The sequence below is a fragment of the Cheilinus undulatus genome, linkage group 13 (assembly GCF_018320785.1).
Source record: "Cheilinus undulatus linkage group 13, ASM1832078v1, whole genome shotgun sequence".
Classification (NCBI taxonomy): Eukaryota; Metazoa; Chordata; class Actinopteri; order Labriformes; family Labridae; genus Cheilinus; species Cheilinus undulatus.
The window spans coordinates 5,594,787-5,608,992 of record NC_054877.1 but is presented as its reverse complement, the minus strand read 5'-3'; the positions used below and the strand labels follow the sequence as shown (position 1 = coordinate 5,608,992).

The 14,206-nt window shown below is 39.5% G+C and overlaps 1 protein-coding gene across 1 annotated transcript in view; it reads left to right on the top strand.

The window, feature by feature from the left end:
• LOC121520052 (contactin-associated protein-like 4) overlaps positions 1–14,206 on the top strand; it is a 125,800-nt gene that overhangs the window by 67,719 nt on the left and 43,875 nt on the right. The window contains exons 13-14 of the mRNA XM_041803284.1: positions 600–727; positions 3,640–3,810. Coding sequence (XP_041659218.1) covers positions 600–727; positions 3,640–3,810 — 299 coding nt within the window. The remainder of the gene's footprint in view (positions 1–599; positions 728–3,639; positions 3,811–14,206) is intronic.

The window sequence follows — 14,206 nt, the reverse complement described above, 5'->3', positions numbered from 1 at the left end:
AAGTTGTTAGCAGTCGTGCTTTAGCCTGACCTCCTTCCTTCTATCATTTCCCAGAACAAACTGTTTGTTCATTGGTCTATTTTTACAGACCGGAGCTGCCAGTGCCACTCTTCAATATTTCATCAGGCTCACAAAGTGCTGTAAACACTCCTGGCTTCCAGTCCTAGCAGCTCTGGATGTATTTTTGTAGAAAAGTTTCCTCAGCAGCGAGCCTAACAGGCGGATCATCTTCTCTGCAAAGAGCTGCAGTTTGACGTTAATGGACAGGAGACGTCTGCTTTTGGGAGCAGTTGTTCCAAAACTGTAGGGGACGGATGTTGACTGTCAGGATGCTTATGATTCAGTATGTGGAATAAATCTTCCCCCAGAGATTGCACTTTCACACTGCAATGTTTACATCAGCTAGGATCAACAATATTGTTCCAATAGTGACGTTAGAGAAAAAAAAACACCTCAAATAAATCTGTGCAGAATAAAATGTTGTTTTCTGTTTTTGCTCATCTATCTCCTTCTGCTACTTTTACTGAACTTCTGATATTTTCCTGCCTACTCACATTTTAGTTCTGCCTTTTTCCTGTCCTATTCTGTTTTTGCTGCAGGGCTGAAGACTCCGGTCTGCTCACCCATAAGAAGAGCCTCCCTGTCAGGTCTCTGGTCCTCGGTGACATCCAGAGGCCTGGGTCAGAGGCCGCCTATAGGGTTGGAGCTCTGCGCTGCCATGGAGACAGTAAGTCAAACCCTCTTCTTTAGCTGCGGCAGGATTCAAGGATGACAAAAGTCCTCCTGTTGGGGTGCAGATGGCTTAGTGCAGGCATGGGACACTGGTGGCCCAGGGACCACATGTGCCCCCCCTTCTCACTCAATGTGGCCCACAGGTAATTTTAAACATCCCTAAATTGAAAACCTGAAAAAAGCATGACTAAATCTTTCATGGAGGATTCCAACCTGAGCTAACACGAGAACTTCACCACGACACAGACCAAGAAAAAGACCAAGAAAAGCAAAAATATTCTTTAGCAATCTTAGATTTACGGTTGATATTTAATTCCTTTCAAAAAACAGTTGCTGTAAATGGCTGCAATGTTCTTTAATGACACATTTGTGAATGCATTTCTGAAAGAACACAAAACTCAATTCCATAAAAGTTGGAACGTTTCATAAAATGTGAATAAAAACAGAATACTGTGATTTGCAAACTCTTTTCAGCCTTAATTTAACTGAGAACTGTGCAAAGACATGATATTTAATGTTCAAACTAAATAAGGCTTTTTTAAGACACACATTATAAAGTTCCTGCATCCAACATGTTGCAAAATAGTTTGGAGGGGGCAAAAGAGTCTGAAAAAGTTGTGGAGGGATCAAAAATACCTGCAATGTTCCACGGGTAAGTTAGTTGGTAGCAGGTGAAATACCATGACTGGGTGTAAAAGAATAGGCATAGGTCCTGAAAGGCTCAGCTGTTTGAATCAACAGTGGTGTGAGGTAAGACTGCATTGGCAAACAGTTTATAAACAACATATCTCAATGTGCATTGCAAGGAATTTCCAGTCACAGTCCATAATAATGATCAAAAGAATCAAAGAATCTGGAGAAATTTCTGCATGTTTGAGATGGGGTGGAAAACTAACATAGAATCCCTGTGACCTTTGACCACTCAGACAGCACTTGATTTAAATTGGCATCATTGTGACGACTTGCTGACTGACCCAGAAGCAGAGCATGAGTCTGAGTCTGGGTAGTAGGTGAAGGAGTTTATTTACAATTGTGCAAACAAAAGAGAGCTGGATGGCTGGTGACAGACAGAAGCACTGCAAGAATAAGAAGACAAAGTATTAGGGTCTTCAAAATAGTCACTGAGGGTGTCATTAGAAAAGCACACTTAGTTGATGTTCAGACAGTCAGGTTACCACTCAGGAAGCTGGAGGACTACTCTGAAGCTTCTGCACCAAATGGTAAAGAGGAGATCCTGATGGCCCAATGATTAGCTGCAGCTGAGAGTGCCAGTTCTCCTGCTCTGCCCAATGAGCCCGCTGTGAAGGATTGGCAAAAAATAACAAAAAGCTTCCTGTCCTGCACAAAAAATCTCAACAAAATTTAAACACATGGATCAACCATGACAATCATTCTGTGAAGGGTATTAGAATGTGGGCTCAGGAACCTTTCTGAAAACCATTGTCAGTTAATACAATACATTTCTGCATAAAATATAAGCCAAGACTCTCCCAAACAAAGCCAAAGCCACACATCAACATCCAGAAACACTGCTAACATCTCTGGGCCTGAGCTCATCTGGGATGGACTGAACTAAAGTGGAAAAGTGTGCTGTGATCTGATGAGTCCACATTTTAAACTGTAAAAATAGATCATATTAAATGTGGAAATAAAGTCCATGAAGTTCTCCTAGCTTGGGTGCAGGGTGAGCTCAGTTGGTAGAATGGGCACCCATACAGAGGCTGGAGTACTCAATGCACTGGTAGTGGGATGAATTCCCAGTCTCAGCATGTGTTTGGTGCATGTCTTCCCTTGCTCTCCCCCGATGCTTTGCATTTAAAAACAAGTCCCCTAGGATGAAGAGGACAAGGACCATCCAGATTGCTATCAGGAAAACGTTTAAAAGCCAGCATCTGTGACTGTGTGGGGTGTATTAGTGTCCATGGCACGGGTAACTCACACATCTGTGAAGGGACCATTACAACTGAGAGGTACACACAGGTTTTGGGGCAACATATGCTTTCATTCAAATGTCTTTTTCAGAGACGGCTATGCTTATTTCAACAAGCCAATGCCAAACAACTCTCTGCATGAGTTACAACAGCATGACTTCACAGTAAGAGTGAGGAGACTGTACAGTTTAACTTAGATAACTTTGTTTCCGCTTGCTGCCATAGTATGTCTCATTAGATGTGTGCATGGACAAAGACAGTGTGGATTTAAAGGGTCTAAACTTGATGGTAAACATAAACACAAGATCTTGAAGGTATGTGATAGTTAACCAAATAAAATGTTAGCTTTATTTGACAGTGTGTAGCTGTGATAAAGTTGGTCTACAAAAATCCTTTGGTAGGCTGGGATGGACCCAACAGCTTAGAAGAACTTCACACAGAAAAGTTGAAAACCTCTGACAATGATTCAGGAAGAAACCTTGGATGTCCGTGTTGATAGATGCACTCTGAAACTCTCCTAAAAAGTTTTCTAGCGCTTCTGTGCATCAGTGAAACCACTGTTATTTTTTAAAACTCCTACTCTGACAAAAGTTTGCTTTAAAAATAGGACGTGATAGTCCTTATCTGTTTATTGTGAAGAAAACTACCCAAGCATTATTTAAAAAAAAGGATCATGAATATGTTAGAGCTCATTTTTATCAATACTGTTAGTTTTTGTGAAGTATAATTGATGCAAAATGAGTGAAGAGTAGGAGTTACTGAGCTTTATTACAGCCTGGCAACACAACAACATAAAAACTTATGGTTTTTTTCATTCAAAGTCAAAGCCATTCTTGTTTTATCTTAACATTTACTTTCACAGCACATTTTTATTGGATGAATTCACAGAAATATCAAAGCATTTGTAGAATAACATTCACATTAACATGCAGGCTGATAGTATTCTAATGTGATTTCCATTTTCTGTGTATTTCAGAGAATTTCTGGAACGCTGCATTCTTCGACAAAGAGACGTCGTACCTACACTTCCCCACCTTCCATGCCGAGCTGAGCGCAGATATCTCCTTCCTGTTTAAAACCACGGCCGCCTCCGGTGTGTTCCTGGAAAATCTGGGCATCAAAGACTTCATCCGGATCGAACTGAGCTGTAAGTCAGAGGAGGAAGAGGGAATCCGTTTCACACAAGCATCAAGGGGATTTGTGTGTGTCTTCTAAGCCCTTTATGGTGGTTGAGTGGGTTATTTATAACACGGCTACTAAAGTTAATACATTTTTTAAGTCTGTTTATGTGTCAGAGTGATGCAACAGAAGGAAACCTTGGATTCTCAGTCTTTAGCGGATATTTGGAGGTTGAAGTTTTATTTTGGTGGGACTGAGAACACTTGCACCTTATGAAACACTTCAGTTTTATTCATTAAGTGTGTTTTTTTTTATTTTCTAATGCCACAATTAAAGTGAATGGAGGCTGCAACTAATAGCAGAGGAGAATTTAGACCCTTTTAAATGACATTACTTTAACATTACATTACATACCTAAAAAAGATGCATCAATTTTGATGCAGTTGGTTTAATCCAAAATTTGCAATTAAACCATCAGATACATAATAACTGATAACCAGCTTGCATACTCTCTGACCACACAGTTTCTCTGTTTTCCACATAATGCAACATGTGATCCATATACTGTACATCCATCCATCATCCATCCTTATCCATCCATCATCCATCCTTATCCATCCATCATCCATCCTTATCCATAAGCCTGAGCTCTGAAATATGCAGGAATTCAGACAAATCAAAGAGAAGAGTATGGACAGAAAGCTTCATCCACATTCACATGCATATAAAACACAGAGCCTATGCTTACTATCATAACAGTTCTTCAGGCTTGTGACTGTTAATGTAGCAACCTGTTTATTATGAGTGAGGAGAGTTCCAAGCTGCATCAGTCTTATGGCAGTAGGTGAACGGTAATTTTGCAAAGCAGATGGATTTACCAGACTGTCATTAGGCAAATTCATCTTGCAAAGCTCATGTCTACATTTGTGCCAAAGTAACTGACCAGTCAGCAGCATTTGAGGAGAAAGAGGCAGTAGCTATGGGCGGGGTTAAGTTGAACTATGAGCTGATATCAATGGCTGCCACCAGGGTAGCAATAAGCCTGGCTGTAGGTAAAGTGTAGCAGCAGTTTCACTAGATCTGGACATTTCTATATGAATTAAAGAGCAAAGAACAACACTGACAGTTTTTCATGACAGGAGAGATGTTTTTTTGCTCCTCTGTTGACCTGCTTCAACATGACTTTGCAAAGATTACAGGTGGGTTTGAGTTGAACTGTAAGCTTGTGTTTTCAGTGAGCACTGGTGGAGCGGTTAGCTTGGTTGTAGCCAAAGTGGCAGTTTTTCAGACCTGGACCACATTTCTGTATTAAAACAAGAGGAAAGAGCCACACAAAACGCTTCTTTTTGCAGAGAAGTTTTTGCACATCTCCCAATAGGCTTCAGCATGAATTTTAGCCGCTGAAGAGCACTGCCATTCAAACACTATGGTAATGCTAGCCTGTACCTCAGGTCAGCACTGGAGCTGGATATGCCTGTAACCTCATTTTATCTTTTTGCTCTGATGGCCCGTCATGAATGTGACAGATATAGAATTTTTGTCCAATCACCTTCAGAGAATTTCTGAAAAGTCCTTCCCAAACACTTTATGGGAGTTTTCCCAGATGAATATGAAATATAACCATGTTATGGATATATGAAACAGTCTTTCTGTTATGGGGCAACAAAATTTATTATAACCCAGGTTAAATACTTCTCAATGATAATTTCCTGTCATAAGCCAAAAAATCCACCTTTGAAAGAAGGCTACTTTTGATGAGATAATATTTAACCATAGGTAATAACAGAAATGGTGTTTAAGTGCTGGAAAAGAACCCAGATAATTTGCATCAGAAAAACTTATGTTTCTTCTAGAGCTGTATAATAATTTCTTAAATTTAAAGTTTAATCACTGATGTCTGATTTGAATTAATCACGATTAATCACATTTTTATGAGTTATTTAAATTGGATAATTTTTGATGTTAGAATCGAATGTTGTCAAAAAGATACAGTATACGTATTTTATTATGTCGACTTTGATTTATTATTTGACTAAGTGCATACCCTTTTTGGTGTATCGGTGCAGTTTTGTCTGCAAACGTGTCTTAGAGGTGTTTCCCCATCAGCACTGCAATGAAGGCCCCACCATCTTTATGCACTGAGGCATTCCCACTGATGCCATGACTGCTTAATACTACATTTCCTCTTCTGCCAGCTCACAGTGCTTTTCAGCTTCAAGGGATGTGAGAGGGCAATGCACAGTGGGAGCTCCACATACACATAGTCAGTATGTGCTAGCTGCACTGATCCTTTGCCTCCTTTCGCCTCTGTCACTACCTCTGAAGCATCACAAAGGGGAGAATCACCTCATCTCTCCTTTAAACCTCCACAGTTCTCACAGTAAAGGCAAGATGTCACAGGGGCATCACAGCTTTAGGTGGCACTGTGAATTGTGCTTTAGAGGAAACAGTTTCAGAGTGCAGCCAAATACACGCTTTAACACCTTTTTAGATCGTACGAATTACTCACTGGCATGCGATTATCTGGAGCTCTCAGCTGTTTTTTTAACCACTGTGTCTCTCCTGGACTTTTTGTCTTTAAAAGCTTGTAAAACATCAACCCTGTGGTGCAGAGTCAAGCTCTAAACATCCTTTTTCAGGACAACCTTTAAGTGTGTGCTGTGTGCTGCAGCAATGTCACTTGAGTTTTAAAAAATGATATGGGACTATAAAGACAAAAGAAAAATCTAATCCAAAAATTAAACTCAAAGTTGTTTTTTTTTTCATGTATCAAATACAGTAAACATTCATGACTAAATTGTTCTCCCATCTCTTTGAGACTAAACAATAAAAAATTGCGCTTTTCTGAATTTTATTTAAAGTACAGTGACTCTGAGGGACAAATTACAGCCTGCCTCTGTTTATATCTCTCTGTTGTGTGTCATTCAGACTCTCTTCTTAATTTGTGCTGTTCAGTAAAGCATTACGTGACTGTGGAATAGCTTCCCATCGGTTGTCACATCCCAGTCGTAATGCATGCTGGGATACAGACAGTATAGCAGCAGGCAAACCAGTGTAGCCTGCTAACTGCAGAAATCTTCAGAAAATGGATTATAGATGGATAAAAAGACATTCAATATCAGAGTCACTGGTGTGGATCTAATCTTTAAAAACCCCAGAAGGTCAGCAAAGTTCCAGGCTCACTAGAAAATGTTTTATTAGAGCTATGAACGCATGGAGAGAGCCATTAGAAAGGCACAACAGAGAGCTATCAGAGGGAAATAACAAGTAGGTGCCTACAATTTGCAGTTCAAAAGTTACCAAGCAGTTTAACAAGGATGTATCTGCAGCATGGATCTGTGGGTTGAGGTACTTTCTGTGTTCCTCTTTGATACAAACTTTTCATTTGATAGAAAAAAAAAAGGACTTCTGGTAGATTAAATAATAGCTTAATCACAGAAACAAAGAACTTGCTAAGGATGAAAAAGTATAGGATGATAGTAAAGGAATGGTTAAAAGTGAAATGTTTGGCATGAAAAGGTGCAGATTACTTTTGACCCTTCCACTGAGCTTTTCTGAGAGACTTTAAAGTGAAACGAGTCATTTAAATCTGCATTATTGTTCTTATTTTCCATCACTGTTAGAGCAGGAACAGGCTACAAAGAGGGGTACCTGGCTGCTACTTCAGTAGCTGAACTTCAGTCTAGCCTTAAATGACAAAATAGTACAAAAGGAATTGGATTTTAAAAAATGAATCTTGTGTCTTGCACGTTAAAATAAACAGCCCTTTTTTGCACAGTTAAGAGCTGTCATTGCCTTTAATAGGACTGCCATTGTCATTTAGATACAGCTGATGGACGTGTTTAATTTCACATTATGTTAAAGGGCTTACAAAATAATTTACAGTAATACATTAAATAATTACACTTGGATGAATTGAATGGCTTTGCATAGTCAGCATAAATCTGTTTAATTTACTTGAAAAACAATTAAAGTTGCATAGAGATTTTGCAGAATGACTACATGCCATGAGTCCTGTATGAGCTGAGCTCACCTTAAGCTCTGATCCTGAGCAGCTTTGAAATAAAGGATGGTATCACTTCCTCGCTCTCTTTGACCACCTGGCTGATTTGTATGGAGTCTGTGTTTCTCCTGGTTCTGCTTGTGTTTTCCCCCTCCTTGTATTCTACTTTGGATTGTATTGTTTGTTGTTTTCCGATCAATTTTCTTCCCACACAGACCACAGCTGAGCGTGCTGCACAGTCACACAGCCTGCATGCTGCTCCATGTGGGACACAACACAACACATAAAATGTAGTGTGGATAAAATCCATAAAAAGGGAACTCACAGTCATCACTGTGGCTGTTTTTCTGCATCCATATTTTTTAATTTACTTATTCTATGAACTCTCAGGGGCATTTAAGCTGTGACCCTCCATTAATTCTGGCCTCTTGTGCAAGGCCCATATTTATAGTAGCAACAGGGTGTCATTTGGATTATGACAGTAATAACTAACAGAGTGTTATTTATTTTTATGGGTGCCATGGAAATGTGGCGAAGGTGAGATGTATGTTTACAGCCTGCCATAGATAGTGTCATTTAAAATATAGCAGTATTATCCGCCAAGGTGTCCTTGTGCCTGTACGGTTATGACAGAGCTGTGTCTGGAACAAGGTGCTCATTTACAGGCAGGGTAATGTGGACTGTGTGAAATGGCCTGTGTAGATGCATTGAATTAGTTATGTGATATATATAGTTACCCTCCGAAGGGTTACACTTCACAATAAAGTACTCAAAATCTGGCATCAATGCAACATAACAAATGAGTAACTAACTGCTGGTTAACAGGGAATGAATGAGTGACTGCTGGTTTAGCTACACTGGTTTGCAAAATATTCATACACTTTGAACTTTTCCACATTTCTTCGTGTTACAATTACAAACGTAAATATACACTGCCTGGCCAAAAAAAAAGTCGCCACCAAAAACGTCACTCGCTCTAATATTTCGTTGGACCGCCTTTAGCTTTGATCACAGCACACATTCGTTGTGGCATTGTTTCGATAAGCTTCTGCAATGTCTCAAGATTTATTTCCATCCAGTGTTGCATTAATTTTTCACCAAGATCTAGTATTGATGACGGGAGAGTCTGACCACTGCGCAAAGCCTTCTCCAGGACATCCCAAAGATTCTCAATGGGGTTAAGGTCTGGACTCTGTGGTGGCCAATCCATGTGTGAAAATGATGTCTCATGCTCCCTGAACCACTCTTTCACAGTTTCAGCCGGATGAATCCTGGCATTGTCATCTTGGAATATGCCTGTGCCATTAGGGAAGAAAAAAATCCATTGATAGAATAACCTTGTCATTCAGTATATTCAGGTAGTCAGCTGACCTCATTCTTTGGGCCCCTAATGTTGCTGAACCTAGACCTGACCAACTGCAGCAACCCCAGATCATAGCACTGCCCCCACAGGCTTGTACAGTAGGCACTAGGCATGATGGGTGCATCACTTCACCTGCCTCTGTTTTTACCCTGATGCACCCATCACTCTGGAACAGGGTAAATCTGGACTCATCAGACCACATGACCTTCTTCCATTCCTCCAGAGTCCAATCTTTATGCTCCCTAGTAAACTGACGCCTTTTTTTTCCGGTTAGCCTTACTGATTAGTGGTTTTCTTAAGGCTACACAGCTGTTCAGTCCCAATCCCTTGAGTTCCCTTCGCATTGTGCGTGTGGAAATGCTCTTACTTTCACTATTAAACATACCCCTGAGTTCTACTGTTGTTTTTCTTCCATTTGATTTGGCCAAACGTTTAAGTGATCGCCGATCACCATCATTCAGGATTTTTTTCCAACCACATTTCTTCCTGGAAGATGATGGTTCCCCACTATCCCTCCAGTTGTTAATAATGCGTTGGACAGTTCTTAACCCAATTTTAGTAGTTTCTGCAATCTCCTTAGATGTTTTCTCTGCTTGATGCATGCCAATGATTTGACCCTTCTTAAACATACTAACATCTTTTCCACGAACACAGGATGTGTCTTTTGACATGGTTGTTTAAGAAATGAGAAGTTACTCATTGCATCAGCTGGGGTTAAATAACTTGTTGCCAGCTAAAAGATGCAGTAAATATTCAATAGGAGCCTCGTACCTATTTGCTTAGTTAAATCCAGGGGACAGTTTTTTTTTTTTTTTTTGGCCAGGCAGTGTATTTTATTGGGTTTTTGTGTGATAGATGAACACAAAGTGGCACATAATTGTGAAGTGGAAGGGAAATTATGCATGGCTTTCAAATGTTTTACAAATAAAAACCAGTCGCCTTCAGAAGACACCTAACTAGTAAATAGAGTCCACCTGTGTGTAATCTGTACTTTTGCACACCACACTTTTCAGTTTCATTTGTAAAAAAATTGTAAAAAGCCATGTATAATATAATAATTTTCCTTTCACTTCACAATTATGCACCACTTTATGTTGATCTATCACATGAGATCCCAATAAAATATGTTTACGTTTGTGGCTGTAACATGAAGAAATGTGGAAAAGTTCAAGGGGTACAAATACTGTTGCAACCCACTGTAAAATTGCACACTGCTTAGTAGAAGTAGTGCTGTTGAATACAGTCTTTATTGGGGGTGCCTAAGATCTCAGGGGGGCCTGAGGCTCTGTCTGCTTGGAGGTTGTCAAAATTAGATTTTCACATTAGAACTAAAGCCATAAAAACACATTATAAGTAGTTTATTAAAGGGTCTTTTGATAAGACTAAAATGTACGCTTAGTTCATGTGGGTTTCGTTTATGAAACTGTTAGAATTTATGTTAATTTTCTTGTATTTTTCTTTCATGTTGGTCATGAAGGAGCACATCATTTATTAAAGACAGATGGGGAAAACGGGTGGGAACCACTAGGATAAAGTATTTAAAATTTTGTACAGTTTTAGGGAAGAAATTTGGATGTAACTGCTAGTGAAGCATCGGTTAATGGGCAATAGTGAGTAAGGGTCTTACCACACAGCCGATGCATTTTTTGGATCCATAATCCAACTGTGGTAAACATCATGCACCCATACCTTGGACACTGAGTCAGATGCCCATGTTTTTCTTTTCACTGCAAAACACAGTACAAGACTGTTTTGCCATGTACTGTGAAAAAAACAAGTAGTGAAGATGATTCTGTGGCTGGAGATAAGGAGCCCAGCCCAAACCCTGAAAAACAGCTCCATCCCATCATTCCTCCTCCACCAGTGTCACTCTACACTACAAGTGAATCTTTCTATATGTCTGTGCAGAGGTTTTGGAGTGTTTCTAACTTCTTTAACTGCTGTGAAACAATCATCAGATGACATGTTCTTTCTACATATTAATGGCTCTGTTTTGGCCACAGGCACTCAGTCTGAATCTTGATCGCCCACCGCTGCACAATGTCTCTCTCTGTGCTGATGGCATATTTGGGTTTAAATACCAATGTATACATTTTTTTTTTTTTTTTTTTACACTTAGGTACTCTTGGTACTACCAACCCTAAAATCAGGTGTATTGTATTGTATCTGATATTAAAAAAGTGTCAAGTATTTAAAATTGTGATGACTTTGTCACTGATTTCTTACTTAATAATTAACCATTTACTATCTATTTCACAAGTAGAACCGCTTATTTGTTAGCAAGTAACTGTAACTTTTTATGTGGTCCTTATTGTGGATTGTTACTTTCTGAAGCTCTTTGCCTTTTTGCTTCAGTTCCTTTTTTTGGTTCTTTGTGTGCTGTGCTGCACTTTAGAGGAAGTTGTTTTCAGTGTGGGATTTAACGGCACATAAACAGACTCTGCCGTGGGATACTGCTGCACAAACTGCACCTCTCCTCAGAGAAATCATTGTCAGTGTGGGTGAAGCAGCTCTGAATACTACCACCTGCCTCAGATCGCTCTGTAACACTGTGGCTCTGACTGAGAACAATTGTAAAAATGGAGTCACTAGAGGACGCCGGGACACTGTTTCATCTAGCTTTGTTCCCCTGTAGTAAAACATCCTGGCTCTCCAGCAGCGCAGCATGAAGGATGGTGGTTTATCCGGCCTACACTCTCTTAAATCTTTTCTTGTTGTCTGGAAGAACAGAGAGAGCCAAGCAGACGCCCTGAGAGGAGTAAACAGAGATTCAGCACTGAGGAGCTGTCCAGGGTGCTGAAACACGGCAGCACCAACAGAGCAGAGGAGCTTGTTTTGGCCATGACTCAAGATGCTGAGAGGACTCTGCCAGAGCGATGGATTATGTTGATACTTTGATATTTTATTTATAGTTCCAAGGCTTTGTCATACATCACATGATTTACTTTGTTTATTCTTTGTCTCCCTATTAACTCCAAGTTGTTACATCATTAAATGAAAGCTAGTGTGGTGATGGGCACTCAGTCACATTTTTTCATTTATCTTTAGCAGTAGTGTGCTCTCTTTCATGTTGTCTGATGTACCTGGCATAAAATCTTACCTCTGGCATTGTTACATCATTTTTTTCTGATATCATCAGAGGTGTATTAGGTCTCTCACAGCCGCTCTTGTAGCAATAAGCTCCAAAAATGCTAAAACATCCAACTATCCATCCATTATCTGTACCACTTGTCCCATTCATGGTCACACAGAGAGAGAACCGTCCCAGTTGTCAGTTGATGAGAGGCAGGGTACATCCAGGACTGGTCACCAGTCAATCAAAGGGCTGATACAGAGACAAACAACCTGCCACGTTCACTTTTACACAGTCTACACACAATTTAGAGTCACCACTGAACCAACAACCTAGCATGTCTTTGCTCTGCTGGAGGAAGCAGGGGAAACCTACACATGCACATGCAAGGGCTGTAACACATTACAGCCCATGTTAAATCACTGAGCTACCCATTTAGGTAAAATCAATTAGGGAAGCTATGAGATTAGTTAGTAAAGCATAAGGATGAGGTGAACTTTTGGTATTCAGTAACCACCCCCCTCACATTAAAGCAGGTCTGTATTTAAACAGGAAACATTAACCCTTGGTCAGGCAGTACAGAAATCCTCAGTGAAACGCAAAATGTGAAGAGAAAAGAGATCAACTGCAAACACCCATAGAGATCTTAGATAAGAAGAACATGCTACACACACATAGGAAGAATTACATGCGAACACAAGATCCCCATGGACATGTACTAATGGCCTTGCTGATCCCGTGGGAGCATGACGGGGGTTGAGTGGCTTGCTATAGGGCACTTTGGCAGTACTCAGGAAGAGACCTGGCACCTCTTCAGCTACCAGTCCAAAGTCCAGGTATGGTCCAACTGGCACTTAATCTGGCGACCCTCTGATTCCAAGCCCAAGTCCTTACAGACTGAGCTACCCCCTAGATCGGGGGTGTCAAACTCAATCACAGCGGGGGCTGGATTCTGGATTCAGGTCAAACCTGAGGGCCTAACAGGGTCACCTTTTTTTACCATAAACTGTCAACCTCATTTCACCAGAAAAAAAAATAAGGGGAAAAAACTGAAGATAAATGATTTTGAAATGTAAAAAGTAAAAAAAAAAAAAAAAAAAAAAAAAAAAACAAGTAAAGTTTAAAGGCTCATAATCTGAGAAAAGTAAATTTATTAGTTCAAAAAGATCAAAACGTGAAATTGAAAAATAATGTTTTTAAAGGCAAATATATTAGAAAGAAAGTCAAAATCAGGAATTTTAAAGGTCAAAATATGAAATAAAATTTGTAATCATGAAATTAAAAGTCAAAATATAACTCCAATTTATAAATTGTGAGTCTAAAAGGTCAAATTATGGGATTATGAAGTCAAAGTTTGGAGTTAAAAATATGAGATAAAATACAAAATAACTGGTTGAAAAGGTAAAAAAAAAATAAAAAATAGAATTATTAATCTTAAAGCACAAAACATTACATGAGAAGTGAAAATTATCAGTTTAAATTCTCAAAGTATGAAATTAAAAGTCAAAATCCTTAATTTCCGTTCTAACTGTAAGATGCAAAATTGAAAATATTAAATTAAAACACAAATTAATTTCTTTTGCACATTCCTGACTTCTTATCTAATTATTTTTACTCCTTACTTTTTCAGATTTTATGACTTAACAAGAATATCTTAAATCATCAAGGATAAGTTCACATTTTTGTAGTTGAGGAAATCTGCAGACCTCATCCTGATGGGCCAGTTATAACAGAAATATGAGATCATCTTGCGGGCCGGATTTAACTGTTCCACGGGCTGTTTAACTTGGCCCCCGGGCCTTGAGTTTGACACCCCTGCCCTAAATCATGATCTAAGAAGTCTAAAGATTTGATAGCCCTACAGAATATCCAGATTTGAATCAGGTAGGCTGTGTGTACTCTTTATTAATTTCAGAACATTAGCAGTGTTAAATCATGCGCAGTCTCCATCTGGTTCTCTTCCTCCCTGTCTGACTGTTCCTCTC